This window comes from Uloborus diversus, chromosome 10 (assembly GCF_026930045.1).
Source record: "Uloborus diversus isolate 005 chromosome 10, Udiv.v.3.1, whole genome shotgun sequence".
In the NCBI taxonomy this organism is placed as follows: domain Eukaryota; kingdom Metazoa; phylum Arthropoda; class Arachnida; order Araneae; family Uloboridae; genus Uloborus; species Uloborus diversus.
Window position 1 is genome coordinate 23,863,616 of NC_072740.1, and position 24,569 is coordinate 23,888,184.

The 24,569-nt window shown below is 30.9% G+C and overlaps 1 protein-coding gene across 1 annotated transcript in view; it reads right to left on the reverse strand.

Moving 5' to 3' along the window:
* The window catches only part of LOC129231689 (peroxidase-like), a 113,246-nt gene that overhangs the window by 69,436 nt on the left and 19,241 nt on the right, over window positions 1-24,569 (reverse strand). Inside the window, 1 exon segment of the mRNA XM_054866052.1 lies at window positions 5,128-5,219. Coding sequence (XP_054722027.1) covers window positions 5,128-5,219 — 92 coding nt within the window.

Sequence of the window (24,569 nt, forward strand, 5' to 3'; positions counted from 1 at the left end):
AAAGCAGAGTAAATATTTCAACCATTTCACTTCTCCCCGATGTTGCAATTTGCCTCACATTCACTTTCGTCTAGAGCTAAAAACAATCGCAAGTAATTTGCAATTCAAGTATAGTTGAAACTAATTTTAAATTATTATGTGCATTCCTAATGTAGCATGATACAATTATCTCTTGAAGAGTTAAGAATTGGGCGTAAAAGTTATACATCACAATAAAACATTGAATAAAAATTAAAACTACTCTTGAAAAAATGATATTTTTGACGTTGAGTGTTGTAGCCATAATAATATGAATATTGTGAATTATAAAGTAAAAAAAGGCTAATTCTAAACTATGAGCTATGGAATTGATCTAAAAATACAATGAATGTGTGTATGTATTTTTTAGATGAAAAATAAATTCAAAAGCAGGTGAAGTTGCTTACCTTTAAAAGAATAAAACAAAGAAAAAATCTTTGTACAAATAAATTATTAAAACATTAAACTAATCTTGACGAAATGTAGTTAAAGTAGAATGCAACGCCATGCTTCTTAGTTTTGACCCGCATGGAAAAGATTTTAAAAATTTAATGTATATCTCTGATTGCTTATGCAAGGGGATCGTAAATTAATGCTAAGAATTTCTTGAAGAGGGACAATTGAAAACAATATTCATAATTTTATTTTCCAATTTTCGTTTCACTTCATATTTAGCTGAGAAAAAATAAATAAATTTTAGATTACAAAATTTTACAGAGATATTTAAAGTAAACTTGTGCTATATATATATATATATATATATATATATATATATATATATATATATATATATATATATATATATATATATATATATATATATTAGGGTGGTCCTTATTTATATGGGAAAAAAAATTTCGGAATTCAACAAGTGACGCCCCCTAGTTTTGTGACACTATAATAAAAAGTAATCGGTGCAAAATTTGAACTCGATCGGTCAATAATAACACGTGCCCCTAGGACGATGAACTTTAACACTTTTGATAATTTTCACACAAATCTTCGAGTTTTTACTTCAGACCCCGTACATTTCTCCCATGTTTGCAAAATATTTTTACAGCGAGGTAACACTAAAATTAATCTTTTTAATTACTTCATATCGTCTAAAGATTTTAAATTGAATAAGAATAAAATATTGCTTTAGAAACTTTACCTTAATCGTACGCTTTTCTCAATGTATCTCAATCGAGTGCATTTTTTTTTCGATAGTCTTGGAGTGTTTGTAAAATACTAAATTGCTTTTGTGACTCATATTTGGTAAATTGATGGTGAAATTCTTCGATTAATTCTGCTCCTCTTTCAGTTGTATCATTCACAACTTTCAGCATTTAAACGATATCTCTTCCCTTTAATAGCTTCCTTCATTTTGCCTTGAGTCAGAATCAAATAGGAAAACATCTTTTGGTGTTTGTAACTTATCAAACAGTTTTATTGACTTTTAATTGATTCTATAAAGAGAAAGATCTTTACTAAGAAAGTATTCCAAATCATCTACTGTTATTTGAAATTTTTTATACAGTCATCAGACACGTCTTCCTATTCAGCAAGCATTTTTTTTGAAGTAGTCTTTTCCTATCTTCAAAGTTAATTCCTTCATCCAATACGGACAAAGCTACTAGTTCATCCCCTAAGTACCATAAGTGGTTTGTGAATTTTTTAATCACTGCTTCTGCTGCATGGTTGTCATCATTTTGTACGATGCAGGTTTTTTAGACACTAGACTTTATATTTATTTTAAAGGCGTAGAATGGGTTGCTGCGAAAAACTATATCTTCATACAACATTTAACTGTAAAACAGCATTTATGGGCAATCTCTTTATGAAATGTCAATTTAAATTGCTTCCTAAATATATAAATTTTCAAACAAGAAATTCCTTTTGCCACCCCTCTGGGTCAGGGATAAGCTCCAGGTTGCAGAAAACATATCCCTGTATGAGGGAGGACTTCACAAAGAAATATTATTACACGATATGAGAATTCTCTGCAATATTTCTTAATTCCGCTTTCTATGAAGAATAATATGTCATCAAATTCTTCTTTTAGAATTTAAGTGGTATATGTAATTTTTGAATTTTGAAGCGCTTAAATAATGGAATATCGAGTCTAGAACTAAGAAAGGCAAGAACTTCTTTAAAGACACTCTGCAGTACGACTTCAAGTGCATGATGATAGCAATACAAATGCAATATATCACCGTTCTGCTTTTGCTCTAAAAAATTACATGCACAAATTATACGGCCGGTATTGTAAGCCGCTGTGTAAAACAATACAGATTGAACAGTTAGCAATAAAGAGCAATCATCTAAGATATCTTATACAACTGAAGAAATATCTTAGAAATTCTGAGTAGCTTCTTCAACATTGGAACCTGAAGCTATCATGGTAAGCCAGCCTATCGGCGTTTTTTTTTTTTTTTTTCCAGTTACATCTGGATGTAGCTTTGTATCCCAGGGAATAACTAAATAATCTAAATTTAAATTCATGAAATCTGATTTTACCTCTAGAAGATATTCTCTTGCTCTCTTAAGGGATGTACGATTGATCATAAAGTTATATGGATTTAAATTTACTGCATCTATATAGGCTGTTAATAAACGAGCAGCATCTTTGTCCGTAATATGGCATTTGTCTAAAATTGATGAAATGTGAGCAGATCTCAATAGTTGTCAAGCTCTTTTGCGTTGTGGTAGACCAGAGATAGAAAAAAGGTTCAACAGGTTAGGATAGATACCCATTTCGGTTTCTAAATCTTGTGAATTGCAAGAGGAATTTGATGATAATAAAGGACTATGTACTGAAATTGAAGACAGTTTAAAGTATAGATTTTTACATTATTCCGATCTGGAATTTTTTTAAATTTATATTTTAGATATGGAAAATATAGTTTATTTTTATGGTAGGGTAACCGAGGATTTTTCAAAATTTTAATTAAAAGAATGCATAAACATTTAAGTATATAGCTAAAGAACAGCGAATTAAAATATAATTGTCATTACTTATATTTATAGCATGGAAACCTAGTGACCCTATTTGCCACACCTATTACATATACAGAAAATTTTCTAAATCAACACCCCCAAAACCTGGAGGAGGCAATTTGTTGTTGTCAAAAATCATTCATTAATGGCCTAGGTCATTCATTAACGGCCTTTAGAATCCCTTATATCCATCTTGGTGGAAAGAAATTTTCCTCTGCAGCTTGGTTTGAAACGAGCGCGAATAGAGGTATGCCTGTCCCAAGGCAATTATTGTACATGTACCCTATGTAATATGCAAAATTTTACAGAATGCAAATGAGAGAATGGTTGGTCTGGAAGTAGCAACATCTATTGAGGTTCAAAATGACTTTAAATATGAAACCAAGGAATATTTTTACATAAAAATGAGAAAATCTGCAATTTTTTCTTTAAAACTCAAAAAAGAGGGCCCTAGGGGCACGTGTTAATATTCATGGATTGACTTAAAATTTTGCATGGATCATTTATTTGTATAATGGAACAAATTGAGGGGGCGTCGTGTAAAATATCTACAACTTCAAAAATAAGGACCACCCTAATATATATATATATATATATATATATATATAAATGAATGAATGTTTGTCCGTATGTCATCCATGAACTCAAAAACTACCCGGCAGATTTGGCTGAAACTTTCACCGTTTCTTATTTTTGGTACTGGGAATGTTTATGGACCAGTTCGAAAAAAATTCGATAGATAGTTCCTTTTTTATTCCAATTTAAGTCACAATCCATTGGATAAATACGAATAAAGTTATCGGCTGCAGAAATTAATTCGCGTGAAAGTTCTCATTGATAAGAAGTTAGCTGTTGCCATTTTTCTTGAGTTTGAACAAATAAATTCTTTCTTTATTGTTTTATGGCTTTTCATGCAACGGGGGGATTTAAAACTTTTTCTATTTGATATTTTTAGCGATTGGTTGATCTTGCAAACTGCGTGAGTACAAAATTTGAGTATAGTCACGGCTTCACTTGATACCTGGACCGATTATTATGAAAATTGCTATAGATATGTATTTTTCCACGGAGAAGGTGCATAATATGCTCATTGAAGCCACTCGCCACCAGGTGGCACTGCAGAGTAGCAACTTCTGCCCCGTTCAACCAATTGTCATGAAAATCAGTATAATGATGTATCTTTTTGTTGGCGTAGCAACGCGCGTCGGGTACAGCTAGTATATATATATATATATATATATATATATATATATATATATATATATATATATATATATATATATATATATATATATATATATATATATGTTAAAGTAATTGTTCACAAAATCAAAAGGAATTATCTCGAATCTTAAAAAGTTACGCATGTAGAAAAAAAAAAGTTTTCATTACATGAATAACTTCTGAAAACAAACATGATTTACTGACGATTTCTTGTTTTCCTTCTCTCTCTTTCTTTCAACTTATATTTCTCCTTTTCCTTCTTCCATCTTTATTTTTTTTTTCTTTTTTTTTTTGCAGTCACGGCCCTCTTGCCTTGAAAGTGTGATGTAAAAGACATGATAGTCTAAAAACGGATCGGACAAATGGCTCCTTGAACCATTATATCATTGAGAGCGCAATACTTCCATCGTAATATAAAAAGCAGAATCTCTTTTTTTAGCCCATTTGTAGTTAATTCACTTTCTAGGTTTAGTGTGGTTTATGTTATTCTACGACTATAGTAAACAGTACGAGCACTAAAATATAAAGAAAGTATACATAGATTCCCAGCTAGCAAAAGAACTTCAATGCTCGTTTTCTCGAAGTTAACAATTTAAGAGAGATTGCTTTCTCAGTTTGGACTGCATAATAGTACTTTAATTTTTTTTTTACATCTGTCAAAACAAACTCTGTCTTTAAAATGTTATTTCCAAAAATATATGACAGGATAAATTTTCATCAAATAATTCTCTTAAGGTTTGCGTGTTTGGGCATAATAATATAGTGAAATGTATTCATTATATTTCTTAAGATGGCAAGCATTTTCTTTTCAATTGAAATTTATTAAAAAATTATCGAGTAATTTGAATTGAAAGATCAAACTCATTCATTCAGAAACAAGCTCTGTGATTGAGTTTTTTAACTTACCTATTTTTCCTCTAGCTTCATATGTGGCTTGACTAATATCATCGTATGTAATGCATATATCTCCGTAGTCTCCACTTGCAGCAACTTTCAACCTGAAATATTGGCGGAAAATCAGTTGCAAATAAAAAGAAATAGAAAGAAAATAATAATTAGGTCAGAAGTAAAAGCATTTTTACTCGGATTTTTAAATGTCTTTCCTATCCTTACATGTTCCTATCCTTACATGTTATCCTTACATGTACAAAGCTTGACAATAAGCAGATTGTGTAGTAAAAAAATTATATATTTACCTTCTTATTCATACATGTTGAAGCATATTAAGGATATAAAATAACTTGAGTTGCGATAACTTGAACTGCTATTGTTCCTCATGATAATTACTGTTGATCATAACCAGGTACCCATTCATAATTCTAGTTAATATCCTAAATTTGTCAAATGTATTTTATGCTCAGTTTTCTCTACTTTCAAAGATATATTTGCTCACACTTAGTAGATTTTTTTTTTTTTTTTTTTGACAAAAGCCTAATACCATTTTTGTTTCTCTTTACAAGCTTTTTTTTATTAACCTCAATAAGATAATCTTTTTCTGACTATTTAATCTTAATGTTAACAGCAAACAGTTACGTAAAATTTCATTAATTAGATACACAATGCTTCAATTCTCTGACCTTCCAGTGACCAAAGTTTTTTTTATTCATTTTTTTTTTGAAAAAAGTTTAATTAAAAGTTAATTAAATTATTAACAAACAACATAGTTTTATACATTTATTTTATGAAGTTATTTGTGGAAAGTAAGAATTAGAATGTGATTCATTACTTTAAAATAGAACAAGTTTTTCAGTGTTTTTTCTCGTCCCCATCCTTTTTTTTAAATAGGGGAAAGAAAGATTTCCATATTCATTTTTAATGCTGCCAAAAACTGCGTTGGCAAAAAAAAAAAAAAAATGCATAACCGTTAAAATACTTATTTGAAACTGATATCAAACGTTATTTCATATCAGTTTTTTTTTCTTTTTTTTTTTTTTGAAAAAGGATATACTTTTTTTTAAATTGATTAATTGCAATAGAAAACATACTAAGATTAGAAATAGTTGATCAAAAATATGAATTCATTTCGTTTTTAAGAGCTACTGTTGTTTATGTTAATATTTATTTTTGTATTTTTTCCCCATATGAGGCATTGAGAAGCAAAGGGATGTAAGTGGCAAAATTAAAAATTTGGAGATAACCAGTACAAATAGTAGGGGAACCTATCTCTGTCTTGGAGCAAGAGATAGTAGTAGTTGGTAGGTGCTGCTGTATGGCATGATTTAGAAAAAAAATTCGATGAGAGCCTACCTAGGACGTTATCTTTATACGCGTCTTACTCGAAACTTGAAAATGTCCACTCACATCCCTTTGCTTCTCACTGCCTCATATAAAGTTTTGGAAGTAGTTTCCGAGAATAAGTAAACATGTGGTAACTGAGTATAATATCTGATTCACAGTTCATTAAAAGGCATTGCGTTAGTAACTCCTCTGAAACAACATTAAAGATATTGAAGTGATTAAATAACGTCTAGATAAAATATATAATTATTCAATACTAAATAATAAACAGCACTGAACCTTAAACAGTGGATTTTGAGCCATTTTTTAAGGAGAACATATTGTTGCCAAGGTAGTAGAAGTGTGTTAAAGTCGTTATCAACTTAAAAAGCAGAAATTACGAGAACAAAGTTGAAGAAAGTTTAATATGTGAGTCTGTGAGGAAACAAGTTTTAAAATTAATAAAATTCATAATGTGTAAATTAACAAGTATAGTGTAATGAATCATTATCAGTTAAAAGACATGTATGAAATAATTTAAAATAATTTAGCTGTTCAAAAATTAACATAAAAACTTTAAAATGAGTAAGAAATTAATGCAAACAGTCTTTAACCTGCATGAATACATAAAATGTTTTTTTTTTTATTTGTGCATTCTTTTATCTCCCGTATATTAACGACTCAAAAAAGACTCCCCCTCCTCCGACCACTATTCACTGTACTCAAATATAATTTCCAGATTAAAAATTCTTTATAATATAAAATGTTTCGGATAACAATGTAAAGACGATTGTTACAATCCTGTAAAAACATCCACACATAATAATCTGCGCATAATTCAAGATTAATGCACTTTTTCCTGCAAAAAAGTTTGAGTAAACATCACTTCATACATTTTCACAAAAGAAATCGCAAACTTTACTGATATTTCTTACTCTTCTATTGTTCTAGTATCCTACTATCTAAAAGTAATACAACCTTTCACTTTTTCTACTGTCTAAAAAGAGAAAGTGCTCCGATCTCAATTAACACCAATATAGAGTGAGTTACTATCCTCAATGGTGGATTGTCTCCAGCCAAGTGGAAACATATTGTAACTGAGAACAATGGACTGGGTTCTTGCCTTTTCTTTGCTTTTTAGAATCCGTGAAATATTTGCATCCTTTGCCTTGACCTAGTCCTTCTTTGCCTAGCGTTGTCTGGATCTGTGCTTAGTGTTCATTCATATCTTTTTGTGTATTCTTATTAGCTGCATGCTTTAGTTGGTATTTCATTGATGGCGATTTGCGAAAGGACAAAGAACTCGAAAACAATGTTGAGTTATTGGGTAATTCTTTTTGAAGCTGTTAATATTAAAAGGTGCTAATTATTAACAGTATGCAAATCTGTAATTACTATTGTTTTAGGAAATTGTAGAGCATTTAATTTCCTTATCTCATAACACTGTTTGATAGATTTTATAAGGTTGCAGAATGTTGTCTGCCAATTTGATTATTGCATCACTACTCTGTGGGTTGAAATAGAGTATTTGTTGTTATGTAGGGGGATGTGAGGCAAAGTAAACTAGCTAAGATGACTGAGATTTTTCAAAATGAACAATTGAAAATGTTTTTTGAAAATTACAGTACAAAAAGAAAGAACATTGTGTTTTGTATTGAAACATTATTTAATATTTTTGGCTGTAAATTTGTGTCTTCAAAAAAAAAAGGTGGAAATTTTTCACTTGTTTTTTTTCCATGGGGCACATATTTTTTAACTTTGTGAGTAAAAGAGCAAATGAATAAGAAAATTAGCGAATGACTCAATAAATAAGTGAATTATTAAATGAAGGAAGGTAAATGAATGACTTAATTAAATGGTTACGTAAGTGATTTAGTAAATGATTGAGTGAATAAACGAAACAAGCTAGTTCACTTGTCCCATCCACTTCGCTCCGCATATACTTGAATAATTCAACAAAATACAAACAAGCTTAATATTAACTAAATCGTTAGTGCAACGAATATTAGAAGGTTTCAATTATTATTAAAAACGTTGATAACAAGAACTTCATCACTTTATGATGTCAAAAATAATTTTTGACATGCAATAAATATTACACTAAGAGTATCACTTTTTGAAAAATTATCTGCATTATCATATGCTTTAATTTTCAGCGGTATTTTTTCCCTGACTGGAATGGACTACTTGTGCTACTACATTGTTAAAATATTGCCAGATAGGTGGAGCTAAAATCAGAATAAATATTTCACCATTTCACTTTGCCCCATATTCCTATAATTTATCTGATGATATAATGTTTCCTCGATGGTATATTTTCAAATAGTAAAATAGCTTATGATGCGTATCCTCGAATGATTTAACAGAAAATATTTTGTACCAGCATAAAGCTTACGTCATAAAGCAGTTTTCTTGTCATAAAGTTAGTAAAATTATAAAATTAGTTTTTGAAGCTGCAGTCTTTGATTTGACAAGATAGGGCATACAGTGAACTTTGGAAGAAATACTGTTTAAGTGCCAAATTTAGCGTCACATAGTTCCTTTACTGTTTTAGTCTTTATAAAGCAAGTTTTTAAGATACATGAAGCATTTAATAGTATAATCATTATTCAGCATATAATATCACTTACAAAAATTAGTTTTTGAAGCGCAATCTTTGATTTGACAATATAGGGTATACAGAGAACTTTGGAAGAAACAATGATAAAGTACCAAATTTAGCGTTACGTAGTTCCTTTACTGTTTTAGTCTTTATAAAGCAAGTTTTTAAGATAAATGAAGCATTTAATACTATAATCAATATTAGGCATTTAATATTACTTATAAAATTAGTTTTTGAAGCGCAGTCTTTGATTTGACAAGATATTGCATACAGTGAAATTTGGAAGAAACACAGAGTACCAAATTTAGCGTCACATAGTTCCTTTACTGTTGTAGTCTTTTATAAAGCAAGTTTTCAAGATACATGAAGCATTTAATAGTATAATCATTATTCAGCATTTAATATCACTTACAAAATTAGTTTTTGAAGTGCAGTCTTTGATTTGACAAGATACGGCATGCAACGAACTTTGGAAGAAACACTATATAGCGTTGCATAGTTCCTTTACTGTTTTAATCTTTATAAAGCAAGTTTTCAAGATAAATGAAGCATTTAACAGTATAATCACTATTAAGCATTTAATATCACTTCAGTATAATGATTTTTAGAAGTGATCCAAATCAATTCGTATTTGATATAACGAATGAAAATCATCAAGAAGAATTATTGATTCTACATGGTTATTATAAAACATATTTTTTGCAGCCAGAGCGTTATATACAGGATCCCTCGTTAGAATGAATTGCCGGGTCTGACACTATCATTGAATGTAGTTTTAATCGTTTCTGCTATGCAAATTTACCTGATCATTCATTACAATATCCCAAAGTGAATATATTTTCAGGGGGTCAAAAATAACTTTATAGAATAGAAATTCATTTTTAGTTCATTTGAAATTAGTAGTTTGACTGTCTTTGAAAAGTTATTATGTTGCATTTCCTATGCCTTTTTTGCCCTTTAACGTAAAAACACCAATGTTTTATTTTCGGAAGATAATTTTGAAATTTGAAAAATCGACTCTGGTTAAATTTTATAGAAGTTTTCTTCTTTCCGGCATTGATAAAATTTACTTAATTAAAAAAAAGGTTGTTTGTTTAACGACGTTCTGTTTAACGACTTTCTCTATAAAAAACGACTTTTCACGGTAACGTACCCTCTTCTAGTTTAAAAAAAAAATTTTAAGGACGCATTCTACTTAAGAAATTTTGTGGTTTCCTTGAAAGTCGTTAAATAGAGAATCAACTGTACTTCATCCTTTAACTACGAACTTGCTTCATCAACGTAGCCGAAAGCTTTTCCGATCGATTTAAATCAAATAATGTAAAAAAAAAGTGATCGGTTTTTTATAGAAGGCATTTAAAATATTTGGGTCAATATCGCCCATAATCAGGATCATATATTAAATTAACCCTCATGAATTGACCTAAATTAGCTATCCTGATGAAGCATTTCGTTTCACCCGTCGTTGCTTTCGCTACTTTATTTAGTCGTTCATCATCGTAATTTCCTCTTCATGTTCCCACTGTCTCAAGTTCTGTTTCGTAACTCGTGACCCTGGCTTTAAAAACCACCTCCTTTCTCCCATTTCTTTTATATGTCGCATGCAGCCGCGTTTCATTTTGAAAGATTTTGGAGGAATTTCATACTTGAAGTTGAGCTGTCTATCATTTGAGGTTAAACAGTGCCACCCATTCAAACAATCCCGCGCATTTTGCCCAATATCTGATCAACTTGAAGCAGTTACGTTGTCTGGTTTAAACGGTTAAATGCTAGGTTTTCTGAATGGGTTGATTTTGTTCGCAAGATATAATTAGCTTGATTTGAAGTGACATGTAGGGCAAGAATTATCACCTCCTTTTGTTGTAATATTCCCGCGATGAAAATTTCCTGCCCTAATGCTGACGTTTAGATAATGCAATACGCTCTTGTTGTAAAGTTTCGTTTTAAGTTTTTCAACATAAATACTTTGAAGGTCGTAGAAATTAACTTTACTTGAAGTTACTTTATTCTCAATTTTAAGCTAATAAAAGCTGCCATTTTGATTAATATAAAATAAAAAACATAAAATATACATTGTGACTTTTTATTTTGAAATGCAACATTGTAAAAAATCGTTAAACGGCGTTTTATCTATTTTTTGCATTGAACTTGAAAAGTGATTTATTTATTTATTTTTTTATTGCTATTTATTTTGCTTTTTTAATGTAGAAAAATGATAACGCTGTAAATACCATTTTTTACATATAATTAAAAAAAGAAACATGTTTAATTATTTGTTCAATCAAATATATATATATATATGTATATATACATATATGTATATATGTATATATATGTATATATGTATATATGTACATATGTATATATATGTATATATACATATATGTATATATGTATATATATGTATATATACATATATATATATATATATATATATATATATATATATATATATATATATATATATCGTCGTTTCAGAGCAACAGTAAGACATCTAATCCCAGGAATAATAGTAAGATACACTCGAGTACCGACTTACGCGAGATGCATTCCAAGACTCCTCGCGTAAGTCGAAATTTCGCGTTGTGGAAAAATATATGTATACAATTTTTTTAGCAGCATACCAAATTCTTTTAGACACTTATAGACACCCCTCAAAGTGCTTTAAAGCATTCCTCAATTATACACTACACTTTCTTACTTAAACAACTGAACTTTTATTGTATTTAAAAAAAAAAAAACTTTTATTCAACATGAAATACTTCAAGATGTACAAAGTGGTCAATAGGACGGAAAGACAAAAAATAAAACGCGGTACGTACAGTATGTAATAATAATAAAATGCTGCACTAATAATAGTAGTGTACGGTAGATACAGTAACAATATTTATGAGTTAAAAAATGAAGATAATAATGATCTATGCTCCATGATCAGATCGTTATTCTTATTTAATACATTTTTAAGTACGGTTGCTTCGCCTTTTCCTTTATAACGTTTCAATTTATGGTAACAATCCCTCTTCCTGATCTCTTTAATCCACAATACAAGAGCAGCTTCCATTTTCATAGTATTTACTTTGATAGACTGCTCTGCAATCTTCAATATTGAAACTAATTTCTGAACTTTTAAAGGACATCTTTTTGTTTTGACTTTTAATTTTACGTACGGAAGATTCACTCATACTTATTGTCGCGCTACCGTCGACGTTTTGTAGTTGTTCAAGCATATCGAGAATATTAGCCTGTTTTTTCAGTCAGAAACTTTCTTTTTCTTCCCATCTTCGAACTTTAGTTGAAGATGCCAATAAGGTGCCATTATATTTCATCAACTTTTATATTTCAATGAAAAAAATAAATAAATGAAAGATGCTGAGTGGTTATTTGATGCACTAACGCGATGCGGAGACTAATTTAGTGTGGGAACTTTCGCTGTCAGTGTTGCTTAATGGGATGGAAGAACGCTCACGAAATCAATATTTAGTAGCCAATAACAAGGCCGATACTTCCTTCCAAAAACGTCGTGTTGTGGATGAAAAATTCGCGTTAGCTCTAAAATTCACTATTCGTGAAAAATTCGCGTTCTAACCATTTCGCGTAAGTCGAATTGCGTTGTAGCGGGAATCGACTGTATATTACTGTTGCTCTGAGGCGACGATACATATAAAAGCAAAAAGAACAAGGACACTTTTTGCCAGTGTAGTTGCAGTTAAATTTGACACTTGTAAGTTTTTAAAGATTCTCTGAGTCCAATACATTTCAAAGAGTTCTTACTCAAAATTTTAATATAAGCGGCTTTATACTTATAGATTCATTATCAGCCATCATCATCATTATTATTATTTTAACCGTTTGCAGTGTGTTAAGCAACGATTTTAAATTTAGTTGCGACTGTCTAGAAATGGTGCGTTCATTTTCAAAGTAAATAAAGTCGATCATTATTATTTTTACCGCTGAAAAATATATTAATTTTTTTTATTGCTTCATTTGTTATTTCAGTTTTCATTTTATTACTATAGAAATTTTTAAATATTTTTGTTTCCATCTGTATGGATGGATTTTCAAAACTTTGAAATTAATAATTCAGAAATTTTTGAAAGTACTTACTAGCTGGGTCCGACCAATAGCGACTAAAAAAAAAATACTTTGGCGACTAGTTCTTTCAACACAAGACACTTTCAGAAGCCATGTTACACTGAATTTTTCTATACGCCTGAAAAGTTTCCCTGCCCCCTAAGATTTTTTTTTTTGTCAGTTGCTGCTTATTAGTAATCCTTTTAAATTTCAGCTTTAGCTAGGATATATTTTGACTGACTTTTTAAAAGTATGTGTTTAGAATTACAGAAAACATTTTTTAAAACTCATATTTAGCAGCGATGAAATCTAAAAATTAAGAGGAAATTTATGACGCAATTATGAAGATATATTCCGAAAAAAAAAGTTGTTTTTAATTAGAATAATCAAACAGTTAAAATAATACTTAATCTAATTATTACTCTCAATCTCATCAGTTGATTTGTAATATAGGCCACATTATTTTAGTTACTTTAGTGGTTACATGACGTCACCACATATGCCTCTAAAACATGTTAAACTCAAAAGTGGAATCTCTTTTTAACCGACTTCAAAAAGGAGGCGGTTATCAGTTCATACCGTATGTATGTTTTTTTTTTTTTGTTTGTCCACTCACAGCGTCTCACCTAGTGAACCGATTTTGATGATTATTTTTTTAATGGATAGGGGATGGCTCAACTTAGGTCCCATTACTTTGTTTGACCATATTTGTCCTTTAGAAAAAAAGTTATGGGCAAAAAACAATAAATTTCATGCAATTTCCCTATTAAATGATTAAATTTAAAACCCATTGTTATGAAAGTTTGGTGCCATACGACAGTAACATTAATAGTAATTGTAATGATGATTTTGAATGAAGGCTTCTCTTTAGCAAGCATCAAGTTTCTTCAGGAGGATATTTCGATAATAATCGGGAATCTGGCGCTGTCGTCTCATTTTTGGCGTAAATAATTTTATTTTAGTAACCTTGCCGATTTATAGTAACCCTGTGTGAATTATCGAAATCTTCCCTTCTTCAGTGCTATTGCTCCATAGTGGGGGTAAACCTAACCTGGAAGCGAGGTGATGCAATGATTAGGATCTGCTTAGCCTTCACATTGCTACCATTAGGTTTGCCTCAACTACACAGTTGTATTTTTTTCGTTATCATCTATGCCAATAACAGATGATGGGGGCTAAGTAAGAAAATACAGAATTGCATCATGAGCAACTTAAATGCTGTGAAATGTAAATTAGTTAGGAAAAACGTAACACTTAAGTGGTTATAATTAAATTAACTACACATTAATTCGAAAGAGGAACAAAGATAAGTTTTTAGTGCCAATCGCTTAAAGTTTAACGCGTGTTTATAGTTTTTTTTTTTTAGTATGGAGCATTTTTATGAAAAAATAAGGTGAAGTTTCGTGATGGTAACTTCTTACTATTTCTGAAATACCTACATTTACACTAAAAAGAATGAAATAAAAAAATTTTGAAAAAAAAAAAAAAAAAAATAGAACCGACTTCAAAATTGGTCTAAAAATAGATAAAATCATTCACAGCCATAACTCAACTACAACTATCAATTTAACCAGGCCCAGTTTCTTCACTATCACATAAATTATGCATTGATGACAACATATTTGAATAACGATATAAATGTTTCGTTCGTAACTTTGGATGCTTTTCTGAAAAAAATATGAACGAAGCATGGTTACACTGGATTTTACGTTTTGTTTTCGCGCCAACTTCAAAAAATATGTTTAAAAGCATTATCGATGGTGTTTAAAGAATAAAATTATTTTTCACTTTTTAGAGCAATTTTGAAGTCGGTTCTATTTTTTTTTTTTCAAAATTTTTTTATTTTTTTTTCAAAGAATGAGGTACTCAATGATACTGATCAACAGAAAAAAATCAAAATGTGTGAAGTTGATTGCTTTGAGAAAAATTCCAAATTGATTAAAATATTTTGTGCTCAATTTTCTTTAACATATTATCCAAATAGTGCATTTCGTTTCTAAATAACGAAAAACGTTGTCTCATAAATAATAGTAAAAAAAAAAATAAATAAAATAATTAATTAATTTCAAAAAAAAAAAAAAAAAAGCTTCAAAATAGAATGTACCCTTCCGGAGATAAAGTAGGGGAATGTGGGGCAAAGTGAAATATTTACTCAGTTTTCGACAAACATATGAAATGGCGGTTGGAAAGTTAATGAATTCAAGGTGGAAATCGAAAAAGTTAATTAACAATACGGATGTTCTAGTTCGCGAATAGGTGCTACAAAATATCCCCCAGTGTTAAGTACTGCCGAAGAAGTCTCTACAGCACGCAAACATGTTAATGTGTGGTCCTTTTTTGTGCGATTTTTTTTTCTTTTTTTTTCCTTTTTTTTTGTGCGGTACATGAAAATTTCAACCAAATTGGGACTCAATTGGCTAACGTATCTTTAAAACGAGTGCTTAATAGGGTAATTTTGAGAGATTTTTTTATGCGGTCCCCATCGTTTTTTATGCACAAAAACAAGTTTCAGTAGCTTTTTTTAGTGTTTTTTGCTACCGTTACGATCAAGGGACTTAAAAGTTATTTTTTTCTTAACTTAATTGTGCGTTGTTGATTGCTGTTTTTGTTGAAATTGGTTTCGCTCTACACATAATGATGTACACACAAACCAAAGACGAAGAAATACAATTTCAGTTTTTCTTTTTTTGTCTTTTAATTGATAACGTTTTACGAAATAATTCTTAAGTAATATGATCAAATAATCAAGTTCTGCATGGAAGTTTAAAGAAAATTAATTTTTTATTAATCCTTCAAATTAGATACAACTGAAAGATTAAAACTAATATTCGGATTATACAGATCTCCTTAATTCTGCAAGATTTTCCTAAATCTACTATAGAATTACTTTCAGGACTGCAATAGTTACTCTATTTTGTATTCTTAATTTTTCAATAACATGTGACTATAAATCTCTTAACAGCAGTTTCAATTATAAAATCTTTTATTTATTAATAATTAATCCAGCTGCAAGGTTTTCGTCAATGTAATTGTGGTAATGAACGATTTATATATGCATACTATTTACCCTTTAAGGATAATTACGGGGCATATGTGTCCTCTAAGTACACGTTTATGTTAAAAAAATGTCGAATACGAATAATTTATAAATGTTTATTTTTTGGGTTATTGTCTTACAACGTTGTCTTATATTTAAGTTTCTTATATTTAAGTTTATTATCTTCAAATAATTATACTTACAACGAACTTGAAGGGACTGCATTTTTTTTTCGTTCTAACGGGAACTTCGTTGTAAAGGAATTCAACCAATATAATGGAAATTAACTTGGGACTAAATTTATTTCATCGAAACGGATATTGATATTTGTTGTAGTGGTATTCGCCGGTAACGGGATTTCACTGTAGTATATATTTTTACATATTATTATTATTTAATAATAATAATAATTATCTTAACAATAAGTTATTGTTTGAAAAATGTACAGTTATTTTTGAAAGCAATCCAAACTGCAACATTCTACTTCAGAACTTATGGTCTTCAAAGGTCTCAAGCCAGACTCCATTTTTTTAACACCCCCCCCCCCCCCCCTGATGCTCCGTTGTTTTCGAAATAAGAAATAGCTCTTAGCGCAGATAATGTCAGACCAGTTCTGCGTCGTTTTCAAAAAATCTTAAACGTAAATAAGACAAAATTCTTGGCTGTCTTTTGATTATACAAAAATATATTTTTGAATAATATATATTTTTTAAATATTTTTTTTTTTCAAAATAAGTCTCTATTTGATAGTATTCAGCGTAAAAAACGGATTATAAGAAATATAAAAATCTAAAATTAATCTGCTATAATAATTGTTCTCAGAAATATTTATAAAAATAAATATAAATAAAAGCTTTTGGAAAAAATATAGGTTAATCGTAAGCACAAGAAAAACGAAATATAGAGGGATAATGCAATATGAAAATTCTGCAAGCGAGAATCAGATCACTTTTACGTGGATAACGCCAAGTATAATGATATTTTACGCATGGTTTCCCGTAACCGCTGCTTAAGAGCTCAAATTTGATAGATAAGGTTAAGGTCAAGACGCCTTCGGAATTAGTCGAGCCACTGGCTTATTAGTTTTTAAACATTTTCCACGCTAGAAAGTTATGTCTGCTCCGAACACGCCCATATTTTGACAGTTGTAAATCATTAATAACTGCAAAACGTTTAGGTACCGAAACATCGATTGATAATCAATGTTATTTAAGAATGGATTTTTTAATATCTTAGTTGTTTTTAACCTTTTAGTTCCCATTCTACCCCAACTCCGCCTGACTAGTGTCCCAGATGGTCTGTGACGTCACTCTGGGTCAGTGGGTAATGAAGAGGGCGTAGTCTGAACGCCTGCGGATAGGACCGAAATGGCGACAGAAACGGGTTCAGATCGACGACTCTTTTTATTTTTGAAAAAAAAAGAAAAAAAAATCGATTTTTTTTAAAAACCATTTTGCGTGCATAACTAAACAATCACTTTCTACCATCATAATATTTTCCGATCTTTTTAGTTGTTTTCTTATCAAAGAGCGAAATGTTTTGAGCCGGCAATTTTCATAATTTATTGTTTTCTAATACACTTTCATTTCTAGAAGACAATCAAAAACGATTATCTGATTTTGGTGAGCGTAATCAGATGCTCCAGTTGATATGAAACTCAGCTAATAAGTACTGTGTCTCATGAATGCGTAGAACTCGGAGATTTTTAATAATTGCATTTGTAACACACCTTGGTACTGCTCTAATGTATATGAAAAGCCTAGCAAAGAGAGATAAATAAGCGAGAAAATCAGCTTTACAACTTTCTCTTTTCTAGTTATTTTTCTATGTTGTAGATTAAGCAAAAAGGATATGACATAAGGGTCATTTATGAAACTTGATCAGAGTTATAAACTTTTCATAACTAGCTAATTAAAATAAAATGATAGAATTTCAAGGATCGAAGGGATCGACAATCTCTTGAAATCCAAGATACATTCACTTAGCGAGTGCGGTTTTAATGTAGAAAGGGAGCGGCTAATGAGAAAATGTAACCCCCAAATGGGGAGGAGTCAGCCTTTGTCCTTTACAAATAGGCAATTCATCTGTACAATTTAGGAATAGTTATAAAAAGGATGGCAAGTTTCTAAAAACCCTGATCCCATGATAACTGCTAGTAACGGACCACAGGACTTTCGGACCCAAGAATTTAACAAGCATGTTTGGTCTACCCGGAACCCTCCGAGTCGGATTTCTATCCAGTGGTGACCCACAGCCCAATTTTCGATTCTTTTAAAACTTCTACACGTCTGTCTATGTGTGTGTGCCTGTAACTCTATCTCCAGGGCCGCCGAGAGCCAAGGTCGGCCCCTTGTCAGTTTGGTTCCCCTGGATGTCTTCAGAACATCCAGGGAGGACACCTAGGGGTAAAAGCATTAAAATCTTCAGTTGTTCCTCACAGCAATCGGCATTGAATCAACGTACGTGGCGACAGGCCCGTCATTTCGACTTTTTCCGGGGGGGGGGGGGGGGGTGAGATGTGTACTCAATGCAAATTTCATAGGAAAACATTAAAAACCACACCCACTTATAGTAAAAACATACATTTATCTAATCCGGAAGGGGAAGGAGGTCAATTAACCTCCCTGACACCCCAAAATGGCAATAGGGGATGTTTAAATCTAGCGATTGAGGAGATATTTCTAAAGAGAGTAGCAGGTGGTTGAGCCCCCCAGCAAGAATTCAAAACCCGAATTTTAGGATTGAAACAATTAGTGATCACCTAAGGTTACTACAACTAAAACTACAAAACATTTGCACTAGTTATATAATGTTTTGTTTTTTCTTTATTTGAGCAATTCTTTCAATTCGGATTCGTTAAAACGTCTTCTCGTTAAGAAAACTTAGCATTTTAGTGATTTGAAAAATGGTCGATTAGTGAAAGACGACTAAATCTCTACCAAAAATATATACAAGATGATTATATTCATTTCATTATTTGTACAAACTCGTTTAAACGTCAGAAGAATTTATTAGAAACATTATTAAAGGCACTAATCAATAACTATTGACTAGACCTTTGAAAATAGCAATACAAGATGTTATGACAGCAGCCCGTTTAAGGACTAAGTCAGCAAAAATCCAATTCAAAAATTTCATGACATCACTGCAACATACTGCAGCATTTTTTAAAAGTTATACAGTGGCTTCCAAAAGTGTTCATACACTTGCGATTTCAATAAAATACGCCGCTACTCATTGGTTAAAATTAATATTTTGGAATCGGTATTTAATTATAAGTATTATGATCTATTTTCTACAAAATTATATCAAACTTTTTAATAACATAATAAAATTTGATTTTTAAGAAATAAATCATCAAAAAGTGCCAGAAAATTTATCCCACAAAAGTATTCGTACACTTTGAAAAAAAAAATATCAGTAAGTAATCTAACTTTTTACTAAATTATTATTTAATACAGTATCATGCAGTATTAAGAATAGCTTTAAACGTCTGGGAATAGATTTCATTGCTTTTTCTTTCTTTTTTTGCGCAATTTCAGAGTAGGTGTCCAACCGCACTTCGAGTCTTACTGTTTCTAGTTCGCTTTCATTCCAATGCTGTATTTTCGTAATCTAGCCTGCAGATTTCTCCAAGTGTGTTACATTGAGTTTAAATCTAGCGATTGAGGCGATATTTCTAAGCGTAAGGAACATTTTTGTGGCACCAGAAGCAAACGTTGAATACTTTGTGCTTCTTATCGTCATCCTGGTAAAAGACAAAGTTGTTTCAGATAACCAAATTTTGGGCTAATAGTTTAAAATCGTTTTTTAAAATATTTAAAAGAACAGCATGATTCAGTATTTCCTTAAAAAAATTCCAAACTAACAAGCCCTAATGCTGATATGCACTCTGACACAAGAACCACCTTCACCGTTTTGATTCACTGATCCCAACGAAGTTCTTAAGATTAAATTCCTCTTTTTTTCTTCCATTTATAATTATACAACAATTTAACCAAAAATGTTAAATTTATTTTCATCTTTAAGTAAGACGTTATTCCAAAGCGTTTTGAGCTTATTTATCATTGATTTTGCGATGAAAAGCGTAAGCTTTCTGTTTTTCGCACGAACCTGAAAATTTCTGCGGGAAGAGGTCCCATCTAATCCAGTTAATCAGAGAACTTTGCGAACAATTTTAATATTGAACGTAAAATGCTTCATTAAACTCTAGAGACACTTTTACAGCACTCAAATGTAAATTTTTTATAATTCTTTTAACTGCAAATCTCCAATCACGCTTTGTTAACTTTGCCAGTTGACCTGTACTTACCTTGTTTGCCATCCGATTCTGTTCTTTAAAGCATTTTATCAAGCACTTTACAATAGAATGATATAAATAACTAATTTAGAGACATTTCAAACCCATTTACCGCTAGTGTGAGGAAAAAAATCAAATTTCGTATGGTGTTTGTTGTTTTTTTACGAATACCAGCCATTTAAAAATAATAAGCAGAATATTAGGGAATAAATAAACAAAAAATTAAAGCGAAATAACATTACAGTATCAACACAATGCAAAAATAATAAAAAAAAGACGTGATAATTTTAATCAGGAATTTATTCGAGATTATTGCAGCGTATGATGACTTTTGTGGCGTATTATATCTGTCTCTTCGTTTTTCGACAAATTAAAAAAAAAAAAAAAAAATCAGGAAATATTTTGACAACACTACTGGATTGTGGCATAGGAAAGATGTGAAAAAAAATTTGGACTTTATATTCGTATTCATTTTCGCGTTATTTTAGTTTTATTACAAAATTTCAAGGTGTACGAACACTTATGGGAGCCACTGTATATTTTATTTTACTATCATCGAAAATTAAATTAACTTCGTATTCATACAAACACGCTTTAACCATTTTATAACAAAACTGTAACCTTTTAAGAATTTATGGTCCAACGTTTCGAGTACCGAATTATAAAAAAAAAGAAAAATGGAGTGAAAAAGAAAAAAAAGAGAGAAGTTTTTTAAATTTACTGTTGGGGCATTCCAAGGTATTTTTGACATTCATGTAGAGTCCGTAACGTGACCTTTTTTGCCATAACTTTTTAATTTACCGTTTGATTTGCAAATTATTTTAATTTGAGCTGGTGTGTTGGTAGGAAAAGATCAAAATAAAATATTATGCTAATCAAACAGTAAATTAAAAAAGTTATTGCAAAGAAGGTCACGTTACGGACTCTACATAAATGTCAAAAATACCTTGGAATGCCCCTGTTGGAAGTCCTTAATAATGGGTGAAACAGCTGAATACATATTATTTTGGGTAACACATTCTGATTCATAAAATCAGAACTACCAAAGGGTTAAATGTTTTGGTTCGAAGCAAGTGATTGTTCATGGACTCTCCAGAATGTTGTTAACGAGTAATTATTCATTAAAACCATTTCATAATTATAACGGTATCTTTTAACGGTTACTAATTGGAAACAGAAATAGCTATAAATAATTATAAAATTACAAAAAAAATGTATTACTAAAATTATTAAATAATAATAAAAAAATAGCAATGCATATCTTGGTTACATATTATAAATATTTTGTTTACCTTATAAGAACTGAGAAAAATAGTTCTGTTCGGCTAATAGTAATGTAATAAGTGTAGAACATACGTATTCAATCGGTGCCGTTGGTGATAAACATTTTTATTTCCTTTTTGTGATGCTTGTAGCGATAGATATTTTATAGACGCATATTTATATGAGAAAACAGTATCTTATTATTAATTTGAGTACTTGAGTGTTCAATAATTAAATTCATTATTTTGTAGTTATACTGATTCAGTTTACTTACTACGCGCACTTCCTTGAAGATTTTCAAAACAAGATTGCGTTGAAAAAGGGGGAGTTCATATTTTTTATACAAGGAAGAGCTTCAAAGAAAAATAAGTAAATAAATGAAGAAAATAAAATGGATGAAATGATTCTACTTTCGCTTTTTAAATATAACTGTGCATTATGAATATACTTTATTTCAATTCGGCGAAGAGTTTTTATCAACACATATTTCTTTTAGTCACCAAAAAATATTGCAGAAAAGTGACACTAGTTCTCTAAATGTTGCTATCTTTAATTTTCATTAAAAATAGACGCATAATGTTTCAGTTAATGTCACTATATTTCATTACTTCTTTCGGCTTGTACATTTAGAAACACTTTAAAAGTTCATAATAAAGAATAAAACCACAAAACAAATAATTTACTAAAAAATATTGCATAACTAGTTCTACTGAAAGAAATCTTTACTTAAGCGTTTTACTTTCTTTTCAAGCTACTCCTATACGAAGAAGCTCAAACTTTAAGAAAAGTAGGTTGGATCCTTGTTTATGTGTGAAAAATCCGAGTGCAAGGCAACAAAAGAGCAAACTTTGAACAGTTAAAAAATGTGCTATTTTATTTAACCTTTTCAACTGATATTTTACTCACTCAACAAAAGCCCTGTCTGACACCTTTTGTATAAAAAATTGCCTCTATTGTGAACCAGAAAGTGATAGATTTAAAAAATTCAAATGGGTGTGTTAGAAATAAATCTATTGTTTGGATGCGTTCTCAAATTTCCCACACTTTTTCAATACCTATTCAGTGCTATAAATTTATAATTGTATTGTAAATACGTTCAAAAGCGATATAATTTTAATTGGAGCTGCGAATGTATTGTATCCGGCGATGCATAGAATAATACAAATGAATAAATCATGTTGACTTTAGTTTAACGCAAAGCAATTGTGTTACCAGCTTTCAGATTAAGTCATTACATTCTGTACGAGAAACATTTATCTTCATTATTGCAAGTTTATTTTAATGGAGTCTTTTTCTTCCCAAAGTGATTCCTTTGAAACTGAGTGTTACGTAACTTTTTCTGGCTACTGTATAGGATAATTGTTTTTTCCTGAATATATATACAATACGTAAATTATTATATTAAATGGAATATCCGCATTTTCTGCAAATCAATTAATAATGTACTAAGTAAGAAAATATGAATCATAAGGAGTGATAATAATGGTATCTCTCAACTCTCAATGTGTTCACAGAAGTAACCTCAGTGAGAATAAATTTCTTTCTTTTCAATAAGTATTCCGTTCCGATATTATCACTGTACTGGAGAATATAAGTTTTCGGTGGGTAGTTTTATAATTTAATACGCTTATGCTTTCCCAATATTTTTATAATAATTTTAATGAAGTTACAAAAGATGTCATTTGCCTTCTAGATGAATGCTGAAACTTATCATTATGTATGTCAGTGGCAGTACCCACACGGCGTTGCCGGTGCTAGTCTCACGCGACGACGTTCCAGCCTAACTTAAACTCAGCCGGTCAGAACACGTGTTTTACTTATTTTAGAAAATTACGCACAAAACGTGCGGTTTGTCCCCCCCCCCCCTCCTAGCCACGAATATTTCCATCTATAATGTTGGGGGAACAGTGATTTGGCTGACTTTAATCTGTAACTTGTTGTGGACCAACTTTTGACCCCCGAGTCCAAAAATGATCTCGGTTTTAGAACACCACGTGAAGTTTTTAAGCTACATAGCGCTCAATGGCTACATAGGGCGACCAATGCAAAAATAAGCAAGATATTAAAAAGTATATACAAGGTCCGGCTATTAATTTCCAGGACTGACGCAACTGTAGGAGAACGAAAAGCCGGAAGATGGCGCTAATGATTGCATATTGAAGAGCGTTTTCTTGCGCATGTGCAGTGCTATCGGAGTCATTCTAAAGTAAGTAATTCTCGTGGAAAAGCGCATTACAATGAAGCTCTCAAATTCCTCTCGTCGAAGTGAAAATGGAGCAAAGCATTAACATTAAAGTTTTCTTCAAATTTTCAAGACGGGTGCAGAAACATACGAAATGTTGAAACAATTTCACTTGAACTTTTGAATGGTTTAAACACTTTTAGGACGGGTGCAAAAGCGTCGATGATGATTCACACAAAGGGCGGCCGCAGTCCGTACGCACACTGGAAGCAATTGAAAAAGTTCGCATTATGGTGACAACAGGAATTGAAGAGCTACGTTTTGATGCAACTTTCCACGAGAACAACTTACTTAAGAATGGCGCCGATTGCACTGCGCATGCGCAAAAAAACTCTTCAGTATGCAATCATTATCGCCATCTTCCGGCTTTTCGTTCTATTACAGTTACGTCAGTCCTGGAAATTAATTGCCGGACCTTGTATGAAGACTTTTTAAATAAGCTACACAGTGGTCCGATAGTGGGCGTACTCCCTTTTTACTTTCAGCACTACGTCAATTATGGTTGAATGTTCAGGGTTGAATGTGGCAAAACATCTCCGAATCTCCGATGATCCGCAAAACATCTACGAAAACATGACACAGAATTCAACTGTGTTACGACATGGATGGTGTTCTA